Source organism: Diabrotica undecimpunctata, chromosome 4 (assembly GCF_040954645.1).
Source record: "Diabrotica undecimpunctata isolate CICGRU chromosome 4, icDiaUnde3, whole genome shotgun sequence".
Classification (NCBI taxonomy): Eukaryota; Metazoa; Arthropoda; class Insecta; order Coleoptera; family Chrysomelidae; genus Diabrotica; species Diabrotica undecimpunctata.
The window spans coordinates 107,742,578-107,761,765 of NC_092806.1; the positions used below are offsets into that span (position 1 = coordinate 107,742,578).

General features: G+C 33.1%; 2 protein-coding genes across 2 annotated transcripts in view; one reads left to right on the forward strand and one right to left on the reverse strand.

The window, feature by feature from the left end:
- The window catches only part of LOC140439837 (uncharacterized), an 895,210-nt gene that overhangs the window by 531,552 nt on the left and 344,470 nt on the right, over nt 1-19,188 (reverse strand). The window lies entirely within an intron of this gene.
- On the forward strand, nt 12,199-14,425 carry LOC140438880 (uncharacterized). Its single transcript, XM_072528519.1, has 3 exons — nt 12,199-12,665; nt 12,722-14,232; nt 14,292-14,425. The coding sequence occupies exons 1-3, from the start codon at nt 12,580-12,582 to the stop codon at nt 14,423-14,425; spliced, it is 1,731 nt and encodes a 576-aa protein (XP_072384620.1). The 5' UTR covers nt 12,199-12,579.

Sequence of the window (19,188 nt, forward strand, 5' to 3'; positions counted from 1 at the left end):
TATTATTATTATATATTTATTGATTATTATTAAATATAATATAGCGTAAAATTAATATATATATATATATATATATATATATATATATATATATATATATATTACAATAATATACAATAAAAGTATAATATAAGTAGAATGAAGTAATATTTTAAGTAAAAAAGTATAGGTTAGAAGGTTACAAATAGGTTATAGTATATGAAATGGATTTAACATTATGTTGACCAGTATTTTTCATGAAGCCTATTGAGAAAAACTCGTTCATATATATATATATATATATATATATATATATATATATATATATATATATATATATATATGTTGATCGGTTAAGCGGCTTCTCTCATCTGACACAATATCATTCAATGATGACACTAGTCTCTCTGATGCCACCGAACTTTCAACCAACGACATGTATTTTTTAGCTATAAAAGCCGAGCCTGGCATACAGGTTCTGTTCTGCTCCTAGAATGAAAACGAATCACTTAATCTCGGCAGCAAAGGCTGCTGCAGATATAGAGTCAATCAGAACTGGAACCACTGTTCACCAACTCCAGATCGTGTGAAGACCAAAGAGGGTTTGATTTTAAACTCACTTTAGCTTCTTTATTCTGGAAGGAGCATGAAGGAGAAAGTTTTCCAATTTCGGTAAGATACGTCCTAACTTCCGAGCCTAAATTGGATGTGACTGTCTCCGCCATAGACGAATTCAGATATAGTTATAAGGCTAGTTATAAGCTTTTAGCATAACTTTTGGGCTGTACTCAGGTTTGGCTTGAGGTTTTTTAAAGATCTTTCGATAATATACACAAGGGGGATAACATGGCTAGCAGTAATATACTGGGAACCCGAGATCTCCTTTGTGGCCTCATCGAAAGGCGATAAAATTTCAGTAGTCAGATGTAGAGAACATTAAACCAAAATTATTATACTACTGCTCAACAGAGAGCGCTAAAATAATTCAGGTTGTATTGTCATTGAATATATTATGAGAGTAGAATATAATATGCAATTATTGTATTTAATTAATGATGCAAATTTAATTTACCATTTAAAAATATAATCTTCTAAAATACCCTCCAATTTTCCTCTCCTCCCAAACCCAAAAAATTCCCCACCCCAACCATTTCAACTACTTATAAAAAATTCCCCAAAATCTTTCAAATGGGATTTAAAAAAAATCCCACTTTCAATGTCAAGAATCAAGTGTGAAAAATAGATGATGTACCATATCGCTTCTTATGTAAATATTACGACTACAAATACCTTTTCAACGAAATATTATAATAAAACTTAATTGTTTCTGGCTGATGTGAGTTTGCACTTTCAGTTTGTTTCTGTATTTATAAAATAAAATAAAATTTGAATTATGGTTTTTATGGAATAATTACTTGTGAATAATAATTATGATTGTTATCCAAAATAATACCTAACCTAATCCTAATCACGGTAAAAACCTAATAACCGGTTTTTACTTTAAAAATAAAAAACCGGTTATAACCGGGACAAAAAAACAACCGATAAAACCGGTTATTGCGAAGTAAAAAAAACCGGTTTTCGGTTAAAACCGGTAGGTTTTTTCTATCCCTAATTTAAAGGACTAATCTTCTTCTTCTTCTTTGTCAACCATTTTCCATCCACTCCTGAATGTAGGTCTCTCCCAATTGCTTCCATCTTTCTGTATCTTGCGCCAATCTAATCCACTGTTTGCCTGCCACTGTTCTTATGTCATCTACCCATCTTTTTTGAGGTCTTCCCGTGCTTCTTGTTGTCGTTCTTGGTCTCCATTCTAGAATTCTCCGTGTCCACCTGTTGTCATTATATCAGGCTACGTGACCTGCCCAGCGCCATTTCATTTTTGCAATTTCTTCCACAATATCCCTAATCTTCGTTCTACGTCTTATCTCGGTGTTTCTAATCTTGTCTCTTAGTGATATTCCAAGCATGATTCGTTCCATTGCTCTTTGCGTTGTTTCTAATTTTTTAGCAGATTTTTTTGGTAAGGGCTACTGTCTCCAAGCCGTAAGTACAAACTGGTAGTATGCATGTGTTATACACCTTTTTCTTTAAGTTTACAGGAATGGAGGTGTTTTTCAAGATATATGCTAATTTGCCGAAAGCGCCCCATGCCAGTTGTGTTCTTCTTTTAATTTCAGCATCTTGATTTGGTTTTCCTAGTTTGATAACATGACCTAGATATACATAATGTTCAACATTTTCTATGGTATGATTTTGTATTGTTATATTTGTCTGGTCTCGGCTCAGTATTTTTGTTTTGCTGTAGTTCATTTTTAAGCCTACCGCTCCTGAAACTGCATTTAATTGTTGTAACATATCATTTAGTTCTTGGATATTGTCAGCTATTAAAACTATGTCATCTGCGAATCGCAAGTGGTTTAAGTATGATCCGTCGACGTTGATATCCTTATTGTTCCATTCTAGTTTCTTAAAAATGTCTTCTAGAGCAAGGGTAAATAGTTTGGGAGAGATGGTGTCTCCTTGTCTTACTCCCCGTTGTAGTCTTATGGGATTGGTTTTTGTGCTTTCGTCCAGCTTTATCTGCATGGTGGCATTTTCATATATGTTTTTAATTATGTTAGTGTATCTTGAATCTATACGTGCGTTTTCTAATCTATGATCTAACAATTTTTTGCATATTTGCGAGTTTATCAAGTCTCCTATAGGCAAAAGATCTGGTACTTTTATAAGAAAAACAGCCGTGGAAAAGCTTTAACTAATGTTTAACTTATGTGCCGCCATAAGTTTTATGTTCTTATTTAATCTTAAAAAATGAGATCGATGTTTTTGATACAAAATTATTTTTATCTAAACGCAACACTTTTCTCCAAACTTTAATATATTAACCCAAATATTTGGTTCAAAAAGGGTGCATAAAAATCATAAACGAAACAGCTGACAAATTACTAGGCATTAAAGGTAAGCAAAGAAGAACAAGAACGAATGACTCGTTTGACGAAAAATTTTGGATTTTAAAAGGGAAAGAAAAACCAGAGCATATTTACTTGTTTAAAAGAGGAGCACAGAAAGCTGAGGAAGAGTATAAATACGTAAAGAGGAAAAGAACTTCAAGAACTACAAGACCTAAGTAAGCCAGTAAAGAAAATTTTACCAGAAACTGAACAAAAGCAGAAAATAATTCAAATAAAAGATGTGAAGAGATAAGGAGGTTAATTTATTGACTGAACTGCAAGAAAAACTATGAAGATGGAATTGTTTTATGTGTTTCTATTGTATGTCATACCCTAAATAAAAAATAAATTTTTCGCTACTGACATGCTTCCTGGTAAAAGTAATAACGTCAGCTATAAATAATTTTAATGAGAGAGTAAACTCACTGATCACGCGAATGATTAATTTTATTTTTTATTTGTTGGAGCAAAGCAAATCTAGTACTTCAGGAAAATACAATAATCATTTAAAACAACAAAAATGCAACACATCTATAGCTTTTTATGTTTCACTATTCGCATATTATCAGAACTTTTCACTACTCAAAAATAAATGTTTCTCCAATTCTACGAAACCAGACTTATATGGAAATATTTAATATTTCTTTTTATGTCAAGCTAATTTAAAAACCAGCATACAAAATCAAACAATATTTATTTTAAAGCAATTTAATCACTAATACATAAAAATGAAAGAAAACGTTACATTATTGAGATAACAAATTTTTAGAGTCGATACGGCATAAAAAATTCAATGTAAAACGAAAAATGAACTATTTTTATTTATTTATGTTTTTTTAGTAGTCAGTGTTATCACAATTAGAACTTATGCAAACTTCGCCTCGCGTGGGCATGCAAGCCCCAAACAAATTGTCAACATTTTGTTGTGTTACTAGATTATTCCATTTTTTTAAAGCAGCTTGTACTAGCTGTGCAGTGGTTTGTAAATTAATCTTGCAATATTTAATTGTTCTTTTAAGCATATTCCACAAATGCTCTATAATGTTAAGGTCGTGTGAACAGGTAGACCACTGCAAAACAGTGATACGTACAGTAGTTCTGCTACGAGGAAGCCTTTAGTCACTCTGTCGGTATGTAGAGGTGCATTAATATGCATGAAAATTAAATTTTTTCCCATTGCATCTCTCCAGAGTCTAACCACAGGTTCAGATGGAAATAAAAGGAGTTTTTTTATTGATAATAACGCCTATCCAAAACACGAATAGCACTTCCTCCTTTATGTCTGTCAACAGATCTGGCAGTTTCCATGTTGGCTTGGCTTCATTAGCTTGTAAGTATACAAATTCGTCGGTCATCTGATTTTACAAAAATTCTGGTTTCGTCTTAAAATAGCACATTTTGACAATTTTCAACGTTCCATTTTTCATCTTAAAGACACCAATTTAGGCCATCAATCTTGTGCTGCATGGATAACTAGGGAAGCCATAACTGTCTACTGTTATATGGTCCTTGGACACCAAGTCTTTTTCTTAACGTTTGAACTAAAATAATAACATACGTAGCTTTTAAAAGATGTCTTTGGCGCTGCCGCGCCGGTGAGAAACTGATAGGTAATACGTGGACAATGAAACGATCGTGGCTTGCCTTTGTTACTTTTTGACAACTTTGTTTTGGTTTATTCTTAACCGTTTCTAATTCATAATACCTAGCATATGTTTATTGATACAATGCCCTGTGTTTAACCTACCACTGCAGCTATGTCCCTACGAAATATTCCTTGCTTCACAAGACCAATAATCTTTCAGTGAAATAAATAAAAGTTAGCTAATTTATTTTCGTATAATTTACAACTAAACTGTTTTTTTCGCAACAATAACAAGTTCTTAAAAAAAATAAATATTGGTTTCAAATATATGGTGATAACATATAAGTTTGGTTGTATGTATTAAAGAATAACTGAAAAATATAAGGGGTTTACATTATATTGCACAACATTGTATGATAGTACCGTTTTTTTTTAATGCTGATACCATTAGAAATGTTTTTCCATGCAATCTTTGTTGTGTAGCATTAATTCAAGATATATTGGTTCATAGTTGAACGTTCACTACGAACGACAGTCTATAAGGGCTCTGCTATATATATTACGACTTAGTGGTTTGTCAGGACTATCTTATATACTTATTAATTTGTACCACCTAAAATGTACTTATATGTTTTACTTTAATACTCTAACTGTGTCACATTATGTTATGCTTTTGATAATTAGAGGATTGTATAAAAATGATTTCTGGGTCATATAATGAGGGGCGAGAAGTACCTATTACTTAGATTAATGTATGCAAGGGAAGAGAAACCCAGGACGACGCAAAATATCCTGGCTAAGAAATTTGAGAGAGTGTTTCGGTTGCAGCTCATTAGAATTATGCAGAAGCGCGGCCAATAAAAAAAAATAAAATTAAAATAGCGATGATGATTTCCAACCTCCGATAGGAGAAGGAACCTGAAGACGAAGAAAAAAATGATGTACTCTTGTTATGAGTATAATCAGCAACATCGCATTGTGTTAGCGACCAATAAAATTAGGTCCAATATAAATCAAAATATCAGAATATATCACATATCAGTAAATAATATGGACTATTTATGAAAGTTAAAAGTCTTTGAAATGTGTTATAGACGCACCTTCAGAATATCATGTATGGATCGTGTAGCTAATGTTAAAGTTTTACGTAAAATGTGTAAGAAATGCGAGATTATTCACACAACAAAAGGGCGCAAAGATATGGCTAGTTTCAACTGATTCCTCAGGGCAAGGTGTTTGGAAAAGTGGACCAGGGATAAGACAAATATCTTCGCTTTGAAAAGTGGTTCAATGTGTCTACCGGACTTTTCGAAATAGCGGCCAGCAAAGTTAGGGTAGCCATGTTAACGCCAACATGAAACGGATAGCCATAGCTAAATGCTCGATCCATGAAGATGTATCAGCTGGATTACAATTTTAAAAATGAAAAGCTATTTTTACGCACATAGATATCAAAAAATTTTATTAATGCAATTTCAAAATAAATACCGTATCATAATAAACAGAACCTTATATAAACTGTTCTTGCAGATTTTTAAAATCCATTGTGACACACAACCTGTATAAACAAACTATACAGGGTGAGTCATAACTATTGGGACATAGACTAAGGACAGGTTATTTGGACCAAAATATGGCTATTGGGCCAAATATGCCTTGATAAAATGTTGCTGAGAAAAAAGATACAGGGTGTTAAAGTTAATTTTTGTTTTTCGTTTTTTGCTAATAGTTTCCTTGTATATTTATTAATTGCTATCAAAATTGGCACAGAGGCATAGTCTTAGACAAGAAATAGTATTTTATTTACAATTTTACGTTTTGTCATAGAGGGCGCCACGTGGATCATTCCTAATGATCAAATTGAGTCTAAACTTTTTCTGATGAAACTTTTTAGTAATTTTTATTAGAAAATATGACGTAAACATCATTTTTACGTAAAATTGGTACTCTTGTTTAAACATGATAATTTCAACTGCTTAGAGTCTTAAAACAGGATTTCAAATATTATTTCATTTATGAAAAGTATGCTTTGGACTGTCAGATAATTGTTGTTGGTAAATGTCATTTGTTCAGAGTAAATTATTTTTGATGTGACAGTGTAGTGTAATGTTGCATTTTTTAAAAGTAATCATTACTTTTTTTGATTTAAATGCCTCGTCACAATCATTTTACTAATGAAGAAATGCGAGATATGATTTACGTATACGCACAAGAAAATTTTTGCGGTCGCTCGGCAACCAGAAGGTATGGAATGTTATACGCAAACAGAAGGCAACCAAATCACAAAACTTTTGCAAGATTATATCGTAGTTTAGGTGAAACTGGATCATGTCACACTAAAAATCGGGGTGGTCGACCGAAACAAATCACACCCAATCAAGAAGATGAACTTTTGGTTCGAGTAGATGAAAATCCTGAAATAAGTTCACGACATCTATCAGCAGCAACAGGAGTAAGTCAGTCGTCTATTGTTAGAATTCTAAAAAAAGAGAACCTCCATCCTTATCACTTCACTCCTGTTCAAAATTTACTTCCAACAGATCTTCCACGACGGTTACAGTTTTGCCAACGTATTCTGAATAAACATCGCAATGACAGACACTTTATTAAGAATATTATGTTCACCAACGAAGCAACTTTTACCAGACGAGGGGTTTTTAATTGGCGAAATAGTCATTATTGGGAAGAAGAAAACCCGCATGCTATTAAACCAAGACATTTTCAGCATGAGTTTAAATTGAATATTTGGTGTGGCATTATAGGCGACCAACTACTAGGGCCTTATGTTCTTCCTCCGAATTTAAATGGAGATTCTTATTTATTTTTTTGGAAAATACTCTTAGTGATATTTTAGATGATCTGTCACTGGATGTAAGAAGAAAAATGTGGTTTATGCAGGATGGAGCGCCACCTCATTTTTCATAGCTGTTAGAAATAATTTTAATGACGTATTTCCTCAACGATGGATTGGCAGAGGCAGTGATTTTCAATGGCCACCAAGAAGTCCTGAGTACAACCCGCTAAATATTTATTTTTGGGGACATATGAAGTCCTTAGTTTATGCCAATGAAATTAATACACGAGACGAACTTTGGAGATACATTCAAAATGCAGCTAATCTTATAAGGGGACAGAATAATATTTTTTTAACGTCCGAAAATCCTTTATAGAAAGAATTAGAAAAGCATAGAAATCGAAAGAGACCATGTAGAACATTTAGTTTGAGTTTTTGTGAGTTCTTTTAAGTTAAAGTGTGTTTAGTTTTGATTTATCGTCAAAACGGAAACCTTACGTTAGTTGCAATTTTGTTTATTAGTTTGGTCTTTGATAGTGGAATTGTAAATAAAATACTATTTATTGTCTAAGATTATGCCTCTGTGCCAATTTTGATAGCAGTTAATAACTATACAAGGAAACTATTAGCAAAAAACGAAAAACAAAAATTAACTTTAACCCCCTGTATCTTTTTTCTCAGTAACATTTTATTAAGGCATATTTGGCCCAATAGCCATATTTTGGTCCAAATAACCTGTCCTTAGTCTATGTCCCAATAGTTATGACTCACCCTGTACAAACGACCTAATATATGATAATTGGTTTGGTATAAGAAGTTTTAATCCAATTTACTTAAGATGTCTATTATAAATGCCAATATAAAAATGTTTTGAATTCGACAAAAACGCTTTACTTCAGAACTTTAGAAGAAATTTAAAATAACTAAATTTAGAATTAAAATTTGTTGATTTTTTGCTTTGTACTAGTACCATTAATGTTAACATAAAATTTATAACGTTCATTGAATTATGTTGAATTCCAGGTTAAACGTCGACCGAAAATCGATCAGTCATTTTTAAAAAGTGTGCATGAATATTTTATCTAGAGAGGTTATTGGATTATTGGATCAGAGTTTAGATTTATGATTTTAACATTTGAAAACATATATTTAAAACTTCTTTCACAGTAGAGTTTAATTTATGGGATGGTATAATATTAATTTTATAAAACTGTTGCGAATAATATACGAATTGAATAATGGGTCGGTAAGGTTGAAAAATATTACACAAACAGTAAGGTAGAGTCTGTTAGATTGCCATATATTAAAAAGTCAGAAAAAACTAAATTATAGAAGACATTTTGGTTTATTGTATACTAGATATATGTATCTAACAATATCGTAACGTGTCTAATACTAAAAATACACATATCAAAATAATCAAGGGGACAAACCAAAATGGGAGATTAAAGAAGGATTTCAACTAATTTATTAAAAATATTTTTAATACAAAGTTATAAAAAAATGCCCTGAGTATAATATAAACATTTCTTCTTAGAATTATCTAAATAGCTTTTAAGGAAATTAAAAGAGAAATTCGTAAGTCAAAAAATGGCAGGAAAAAAAAAACTAATTTGTTGCCCTCAACTCCCAACAAAGTAGTCTTTAGATTAAATTAGTATAGTGTATGTTGTATTAGTATAGGGTTGTTGATTACTTTCATACATACAGTATTGTGTGAATTAATGTGAACAAACAGAATTAATTTGTAAATATGGTTTATTTAGGCCAAAGGTAAATTTAGGTACACGTACATGAGATTTTTCATTAATTAGTATTTAATATGTCCCTTTTTACTTTTATAACTTCCTGGAGTCTTCTAGGCATAGAATTCACAAGTTTTTTGCCGTTGTTTGTGATTGCATCATCTCTAAACCACACCTTAATCACTGCTTCCACCATTTTTGTTTTTGTAGTACAGTCAAATTTTTGCAGTTTAGCCTTACATATTGCCCACAAATTTTCAATAGGATTAAGGTCAGGTGAATTCGCAGGCTAATCAAGAAGGGCAATATTATTATCCTTAAAGTATTTCTTCATAACCTTTGATGCATGGCACGGAGCTGAATCTTGTTGAATAATTGCAGTCCCTTCGGTCTGTACTTTGTCAAGCTCTATAGCTAAGCGTTGCTCTATCATGGCTTTGTACTTTTCACTGTTCATCATACCTTCAATAAGAATAAGAGTGCCAGTTCCTGAGTATGAAAAACAGCCTCAGAACATTTTTTTGGTGAGATGTTTAACTGTTTGGTTAATATGGCTAGCTGAAAGTGACTTATTGGCTGCCTTTCATACGAATTTTTTTCCAATTTTTTTCTTTTATCCAATCTTCTGCACTTCAATGAGCGTATTTTATTGCGCAATTTTTTCTTTTTTTCATCATAGGCGCTGTCAGAAGTTGGTTCTTCTGCGGTCTCACGGCTCTTCTCTCTTCTTCTAAGAGACGTCTGCGTACCGTTGAGTCGTGAATTTTTATTCCAGCCTTTTCTAAATCTTGCTGAAGGTCATAACTTTTTTTGGGATGAAGATTGCTATTGCGCAAAAGAAAAGCTTCATTTCGAGGAGTAGTCTTCCGTTTTCTTCCACATTTTCCTTTCCACTGCACTTCAACTGACCCTGTTCCCTTTTTTTGTTTAATTATTTTTGGTGTATGCTCACTAAGTGTTATGATCCTTTCTCTTTTCCTAGGAGTGATATACATATTAAAAAGTTAAACTTGATTGCGCAGTTAAATCAATGAAAATAGTACCAACTTGCACATAACCTGAGATATAACAAAATATAATAATGATATAAAACACAAAGCACGTGTTTTGCAACAATACACTAATAAGGTTTTGAGGTTATGTTGTTTTTTTGACAAAACAGTTGACAGAGTAGGCACAGCTGGTGTGCCAACTTATGAAAACTGAATTTCGATCTCTGTTCACATTAATTCGCACAATACTGTATGTATGGCAAATTTATGATTAGATAGTCAATGTCTTGCTGCGGTATTCTGTTCCACTCCATTAAAAGGCCTTTAAATAGTTGCTGTCTTGTACCAAACGCAATATTTTGTTGTACAATACGTCTGCCCAACATGTCCCACACATGCTTAATTGGGTTTAAATCTAGCGATTGTGCAGGTCATGGTAAAATCTCAATTTCATTATCTTCGAGGAATGTTCGCTCGACCCTAGCAGTATGCGGACGCGCATTATCGTGCATTAATTGAAATTGCGGACCAACTCGTTGTGCAAAGGATACAACAGTAGGTTTAAGAATAATATCGCGGTAGTCTGTTGCATTTGAAAACCGTTCCAGACAAATGAGATTGGTTCTTCCACCAAGAGTGATGCCACCCCATACCATTATACTGCCGCCTTGCTGTCTATGAACCTCCTGCACAGTGGCCAATCGTTCAGCTTTGCCAGATCGTCTTCAAATTCTTGTCCGTCTTGTTAATACAAATCCAAATTGGGACTAATCTGTAAACAAAGTAGAGACCCACTCATGTCTAACTCAATTTACGTGTTCTTGTGTCCACTGAAGTTCCTCTGTATAACACTGTCACTCCTACAGGCCTTTGAGCATTTAACGCTACTTTATACAGTTTATTTCTATTGGTTTGGCAACTTACAAACACCTGATGTGTCTCTTGGTGCCTTATTTGTAATTGTGATGTAGTTACAGTGTGATCTCGCAAAGCCTGCAACCTAATAAAACGGTCTTCAATCTGGTTGGTAATCCTTGTACGACCTGTATGACATTCAGCAACATCACCAGTTTCTTGATACCTTAACCATAAACGGTTAATAACACTTCTGTTCGCGTGGATGACCTCACCTACGTCTCTTTGACTTCTGCCAGCTTGAAGCATCCCGATAGCATGCTACTGCATTTCGCAATTAAAATGATATTTCTCCATTATTGGCAATTGCAAAACTAAACAAAAATCTACATAGATATCAAAAATCAAGTACCAATAAAGAAATATTAATTTTTATCTTATAGACAAAAATGCATATTAAAGTTTTGTTAAATTTTTTATAGTAATTAACAACAACAACTATTAACAAAATAAGTTTATTTTTGTATTTATACCTAACATTGATATAAAGCTATTAATATAAGTGTCCCCCCAAAATATTTTTATGTGTGTATAATTTATTAAGAAGTAGGTATCGTTTTATCAAGGATACAGCATGCTAAAGATTGGTTTTAATTACAAATTTAGTTCAAATTAATTTAAAGCAGGCATAATGCGAAAAAATAAGTGTTTTAAAGCATTTACATCTACAATAAAATATATATGACATTTCTTCTTAAATCACAAAACAAAAATATGTGAAAGGATAAAAGCGGTAACGATCTCTAGTAGGCAGACTGGTTTTTGAAATTAAGCACATAAATATTTCGTCCCACGGTGAGTTGAGTTATTGTAAAAAAATATGATTTACATAAATAAATAAATAAATAATAAACATTAAAATAATAAATACAATAAAAAATACATCATGCAAAATCTTGCTCTTCAGACTGTAATAATTCAAAATTCACCCACACATCATCTTTTGCATTTTTAATTTTAATTTTTCGTCAGAAAAATTTTTTCCAAGCCCTTTTGAATATCGTTTTTTGATTTCCTGAAGACAAAACATGCAACCTGTCGAAGGTTTAATCCTTAAATTTGTATAATGTGACCGCACTCAATAAATGAGATTACTGAGATTAGTCCCGTGTCGTAAACCCCTGCAATTGAGGAGCATACATGCAAAAACCGATAAATCCATTTTTTGAATTTTTTAACCTGCATATGGATTAGTATCAATTAAGTAGCCCTCTATGTTTCTAGAATATAAAATTCCAACAAAAACCGATATTTTTCCTTTAAAATGATGAACAAAGTTCACCAGTTCGAGCAAATGCCGATAAATCCAAATTTCAAGCAAAACCCGATATATCTTTAAATAATGAATTCGCCATCTATGTTGTAAATCCATAATATAGTGCGTACTTATAGCAGGTTTGTTTATGCTGTTTTGGGCTTCGTTTTATAGTAGTAGCATAAACAAAGAAGTATACTTCTTTTCCTATGGTAGTAGTTTGTAAATTAAAAACGAGAGGACTGTGTTAACATAAACACGTTGTTGGAATTAAGGGGGCAAGAATTAAGAGGTTATGTTATGTTGATTATGAATTACGTATTAAGCAGTTGTTTAACATACTCTTATTAAGTTTTAACAATGGAAGCAAGTGTGTTGGAAATTAGTATAGGAAATAGGAAAAAACAGAAAAGTGAGACCAAGAGGCAGAAATTGCAAAAGCAAAGGTAACAGGTAAAGAATAAATTAAGACGTTCGTTACCTAATCCATTTTTTGTTTTAGATATCGTGATAGCGATCCTCATTTGGAAAACTTTACAATAGTTTGCAAACATAATGGCCCTACTTATCACTGCAATAGCATTGCTGAAAGTGACATTCGAGCCATTCGAAATAAAATTTTTGAAAATAATGTGAAGTCAGAACAGGATATCAAATTGTGTCATTACATGTCAGTAGTTCCAATTGAAAGGAAAAGATTGACAACAGAACAAGCAATCAAGGGGCGTAACTTTTCCGTACACTACTTCTTGTCGAAAAGAGTCAGCAAGAAAAAAGTTCAGGTATGTCAGGCATTTTTTTTGAAATGTGTGAATATTAAAAAAGATCGCATAAACTACGTTGCTAAAACATTGTCAGACGGAAATATTCCAAAAGAAAATCGGGGTGGAGATCACGTGTCCACAAAATCTGTTGTCAAAAAGAATAAAATAAGAGAGTTTATTGGTAAACTACAAGGAAAAGAAAGTCATTATAATAGAAAGAAAGTAAGACGAATTTATTTGGCCGCTGATCTAAGCATAAAGAAATTACATGGCATGTACCTCACTCAATGCGACCCTGAACATAATGTAAACTTTTCGATGTTCAGAAGGATATTCGTTCATGATTTTAACATTGGGTTTTCTACTCCAGCATCAGATGTGTGCGCACAATGTACCAGACTTAAATTCAAAATTAGAACGGAAATTAACGAGGTAAAGAAAAGAGAGTTTCGAACTGAGTTAAGTATCCACCAAAAGAGGGCTAATGCATTTTATAGTCTGCTAAAAGAAACTCCTGAAAATTCCATTACATTCTGCTTTGATATGCAGCAGGTGCAGCCTTTGCCCAAAACACCTATTAATGATGCGTTTTATGCACAGCAGATTAGCATGTATGTTTTTTGCTGCGTTGATAGCCAATCCAAACATCCAACTTTTTTTACGTGGACTGAAGATCAGGCAGGTAGAGGATCAATTGAAATAGGTTCTGCACTTGTAAATTACTTGGATTCTTTAGAGTACGATAATATTACGACACTTCGCCTCTTTTGCGACGGGTGCGGTGGACAAAACAAAAACTCCCATATTATTCATTCGCTGTACTTCTGGCTTAGATTTAAAGCTCCAGTTCAAGTAACAGAAATATTACTTGTATTTCCAGTCAGGGGCCATTCGTATTTGCCAGCAGACAGGGTATTTGGGAGAGTAGAAAAGCTTCTAAGAAAAAAAGCCACAATTCTCTCTAGAGAGGAATATGAAGAAATTTACAAACAAATTGGAGTTGTTAAAAAGATAGGCACTGATTGGAGATTGTTTAATATGAAAGAGCTTCAAGTTGGCTTGAAAAAAGTAAAAGCGCTAGCCGATACAAAGAAAATTGTAATAAAAAAATTTAAAAATGGCAAATTCATAAAAATACGTTCATTCCAAAACTATTATTTTACCAGTGGGTTGGAAAATTTTGAAAAACTTTTGAAACCAAAATTTTCCGATGCTGAGTTAACCATCACAGAAAAAGATTTGACTCGGGGTATCCCCGAAAAGAAAAAAAATCCCTTAGACACTTACTAAATCAACAGTTCGATAAAGATTGGGAGAAATTACAAGAACTTGACTGGTACCGGGAATTGCTTAATGGCAAAAGTTCAAATGAAAAGGATGAGGAGAAAGAGGAAGAGGAGACATGTGACTGCCTGGAAGAGGAACCAACACTTCAGATTTAACTTGACTTTTTTACTTTTTTCAACTTGTTAAACAATAAAAATAATTTTCTACATTCTAGTTCGTTTATTTTCTTTTATTAACAACAAAAATATGGTGCTCTTGCAAATATCTTTCAGGCAAAAACCGATAAATTTCGGTTTTCAAACAAAACCCGATAAATTAAAAAAAAAATGACAAATAAAAACAGTAAAAAAAGATAATATATTAAAATTCTAGGATTTTATTACATGACTTACTACTACTATTTAATTCCAATATGATGTTTTTTTAAATTATTATGGGATTTTGCTGTATAAGTTTTTGGCATTTATCTCGAAATTGGAAAAAGTGGATTTATCGGTTTTTGCATGTATGCTCCTCAATTATTGATGCAATGGGTGGTGGAGCATCCAATTGCGAATTTTGGTGACTCGCGTTCACACTCTAACTCTCAGATTCACGCTTAGTCACGTACATGAAAATTCTAGGAAGTGCAATCATGTCTGAGTGAAAGCTAGTCTTCGGAGGCTTAAAGATTCATACGAAGTCTAAGAAGGGAGGACATAATATATACACTAAACCTATAAACCATCAATATTAATGTATTGAAAAGTTACTACGAAAAAGAACTACAAAAGTCTAGACTTTAATATCTTCAACAACACACAAAAGGTACAAAAACTGTTGACCAAAAATAATCATCGGAGATGACCCAACTGCCAAACTGATAAAAAACATGAAAACTAAAAAAGCATATAGACTAGTAGGAATACCTGCTATGATTTTAAAAATGAAACACTAACACTTGATAATATCCTGGAACTTTTAATAGACACCTAACGTAGATAATACACCTGCAGATAATATTTAAAAGCGAATATGAACCAGCTGGAATAACAAGCAGGGTTTCGACTTCTTGCATCGACCAGATTTACATATAGTACTGAAAATAGTCAAGTACTGAAAAGCTTATCTATTAATATTACACTTGTGATAGCAATGCAATGAATATACAATAATCTTCAATAAATTTTCAGATAAACAGCCTTTTCTGAAAATTTTTGGCGTAAATAAGGGACCAACGCATCGCTGCAGTCTGTCTCCAACTGTCTTTAAAATCTACCTGAGTGAGGCACTGAAGAAATGGAGGAAATCATATTCTGGAATTGGTATACCATTAAACGATGAAACAACCCTGTATACGCTTTATTTCGCGGACGATCAAGTAGTCATCGCACAGGACCAGGAATATTCATGATAAAGTGAATAATACAGGAATACAAGGGATGAAGACTAAATATTAACTCATCAAAAATGAAACATGTGCATAGGAGAAGCTAAAAACGATGAACTAAACTTAAAAGATGGAAATTTAATTTCGCCATGATTCGACGCACTTAAACAGAAATCTAAGAATTTGTCGCAAGAAATGATTAATCACGATGCAGATTTTCATTCTAGCCGGCCAATCACAGTTTTATTAACTGCGTTGAACCCCATACCCTGAAGAGGCAGGAGCCTAAAGCGGGGGCTCTCTTCCACAGAGTACAGAAATCAGACTGATAGAACCGATCGGGATCTAGTCGTCTAGACCACTATCCCCTGCTAGACCTTGGTGGTCGAGTACCTTTACAATGATTCTGCGTTCTATTATTACCTGAGTGAACATTTTTTCGATCTAAGAAGACATCGAAGCAAAGACAATTCCAAATCTCTTTAATGCTTGAATGAATACGAAACCGTGTGGCTACAACATCATTTAAACCACAAGACGTACAAGAACCGGACATTGTTGACTGACGGCCTACATTTTGTCAAGGTAAAGAAAAGTCTGGCAACGGACTTTAATTACGACACAGAAGCCGGCTAGCAGCTCGGAGAGAACGTTCCCTGGCCAGATGGATACGATCTTTTAGATAGGGAAAGAGAGGTTGTCTTATAGCTATTTTAGATAGTGTAGAACTGATACAGCGTTCCACTAGTCTACTGACGGTCAGAGGTAAATAAAAGCCCCAGGTGGGCTTGGAATTACTTCTCGCTCGGTGACGAAGCTGCGGTAAGGTAACACTTTGTCGACAAAAAACTTTTAATAGAAATAGTAACCGTCCTTACTGGACTTCAAATTAGTTCTCGGGAGGTGGCGGTACGGACTGAAGAGGAGTCGAAGAGTCAACACCCGACGTTTCTGTACCTCTCAAGGAGTGTGAACGTGGCCACACGGCGAGGCGTGAAGTGCCGGCATCTCTGTGAGACTCAAGACAACCATTGTGCTTAGAATACTAAACAAATATTTATGTAACATAAATTCACGTAAGAAATAAACCTCGAACTGTGGTGAGGATTTTTGGTGCAAATCAGTATAAATAGATCAAAAGTAAAATTAAAAGCAGGTCAAAAATAAACCAAATCATGGACCGATCAACCACTATTACAAAAGAAATACGGCAAAATCAGTTTATTTGGGGCGAACATGTACAGAGAACGACAGACAATCGCTAACCAAAGATACTATTGGATTGGTAGACATCTGAGCGAAAAAAATGAGAAAGACCAAAAAAAATGGCTTAATAAAGTCCAAAAGGCAATGTCAGAGAAAAATTTATGACCAGAAAAATGGGTCGATAGATGTGAATTGAGACTAAGAAACGAAAGGCGCAGGATGTCTTAAATCGGACACTATATATTTAAACCGAATTTGCAACTAGAATGAGTAACTTTTACCCAGTACCTTCAATTCTGACGGTTGACCTTATCATAAAACGTAAATGTAGCTTCTTTAGGAAACAAAAATTGTACCAAAATTCCAGTGGCAGTTATTTATTATTGTTGCGCAAAATTATATTTTTCAATATCGAACATCATCGTTAAATTATTTTACAAATTTAAATTTTAATGGGATGCTATTTATGCAGTTGTAACTATTTATGTATCATCGTTTTGGTCCCATCAAGATGCCAACTAATCTTACCTTACGAATAATAGTACCTTCTTTAACACTACAGAAAATGTATATTTTAGAAGCGTCAGTTAAAAAGAGGCGACCTCTTTTTGATGCCTCTTCGACAATATCAGTTTCTTGAATTTTTTTTCAGTATTACCTATTGTTGACTGTTGACTGCGTTATGGGTCTCTAAAGATATTATTATAATAAAACTATATAAAAAATTACATATATATGAGTTTGCACTCCCCCCCCCCCTCCCGCAACCCGTCACATCATTAAGATAAAGCGATAATCTAAATTATTCAACTAACAAGATGTTTCAAATAAAGAATTCCATCAAATCAAATTCATTAGTATGTATCATTTTTTATAATGAATATAGGGATATTTTTTTTGCAAGTTTTTAAGAATTATTAGAAATCGACATGTTGCAGCTTTTCTTAAAAATATTTAAATTAAGAAAATATTTAATTTATATTAAATTATTAACCGACCACGGAGAGTACATAGGGCGGAAAATACCGTTATGAAGATAATATTACGGACCTATATTTGTACGGCTTTTTGAGTCAATTTGTACACGACGGGATATGCCGTCATTCCTTCCAAATTTCTTAATATAGCTTCTGCCGCAAATTCAGTTTATATTAGCTCGTTACGTGTATAAAAGCTTCCATTTCATACAAAAGGAAGATTGTAGTTATAAAAGTTTGGATAAATTTCATTATTTTTTCTTACCCAATATTTTTGTTATACCGGTAAGTGAAATTTTCTCCAACTACTAATAATTATTGTTCATGAATCAGTTTTAACCTTGGTTTTATTTAAATTTTCTCTAATTTTCCTTTCATGTTTTGATAATAAACGATCCATCAACCTTCTGACCTTCTGTGTATGTAATGTAGTTTTTTGGTTACGGAACAATTAAAAAAATCATTAGATATTATATATGCGCAAGTACCTACAAGAATTATTATCGGCAATCAGGTACAATCTATGCTAACACATGTTTTTTGCTCATTAAAAATGATTTATATCATTTTTCAATAGATCCGTCAAATTTTTAACACCTGTATTATTAATTTGACAACGGATGTGATTAACACATGTTGTTAATTGTCGTAAGTATTAATAAGGACGTAAAAGTTGGGTGTGGGACATTTTAATTAATAGGTATAGAATAATCAATTAGTAAATACTAAGATTGTTTCCATTGTTTTAGGTGGATTGCAGAAAGCACAATATCTATTTAACCATGGACTGTCAGTTAACACAAAAACTCTTACAGTCATCATTTCTTATATGTATACAAATTAAGGCAATTATTATTGCACAATCTTTATTTTCGGATCTGCAATTTGATTGAATTCTAATAGCTAACTTCCAACTATATCATGTATCTGTGTATATCACTGCATCAAATATAATTCTTAAGGTTTAGTCAGCTGGTCCAATCATCAATAAATTAGAAAATTATGATAAGTTGATACAAAGTATTATTTTTGTTGTGCTAATCCACTACAATTTTACTTTAAAATTAAGTTTACTTTCAATGTGAATACATAAAAATGTAACATAAAAAGTGTCCATTACATTGGCTTTCTTTTAAAAGCAGCTATTACGACCGGTCATATCTTAGTTAGTTAGCTTAGGGCGTAGACGATATTATACTCCGAATCAATAAACAAAAGTGGAGGTGGGCTGGACATGTTGCTAGAATGGAAAACGGAAGATGTACGAAGAGATTATTGGAGTGGAGACCAAGAGCCGACAAGCGAAGTCGAGGCAGACCACCCACCGATGGACCGACGACCTAAGGAGAATAGAAACAAACTGGAT

Bases quoted from the DNA above. Each gene is read 5' to 3' on its own strand.
- LOC140438880 (XM_072528519.1), top strand. From the start codon at position 12,580: ATGGAAGCAAGTGTGTTGGAAATTAGTATAGGAAATAGGAAAAAACAG. The intron at 12,666-12,721 runs GTAACAGGTAAA...TTTTTGTTTTAG, and splicing joins CAGAAATTGCAAAAGCAAAG to ATATCGTGATAGCGATCCTC. The intron at 14,233-14,291 runs GTATCCCCGAAA...AGTTCGATAAAG, and splicing joins AGAAAAAGATTTGACTCGGG to ATTGGGAGAAATTACAAGAA.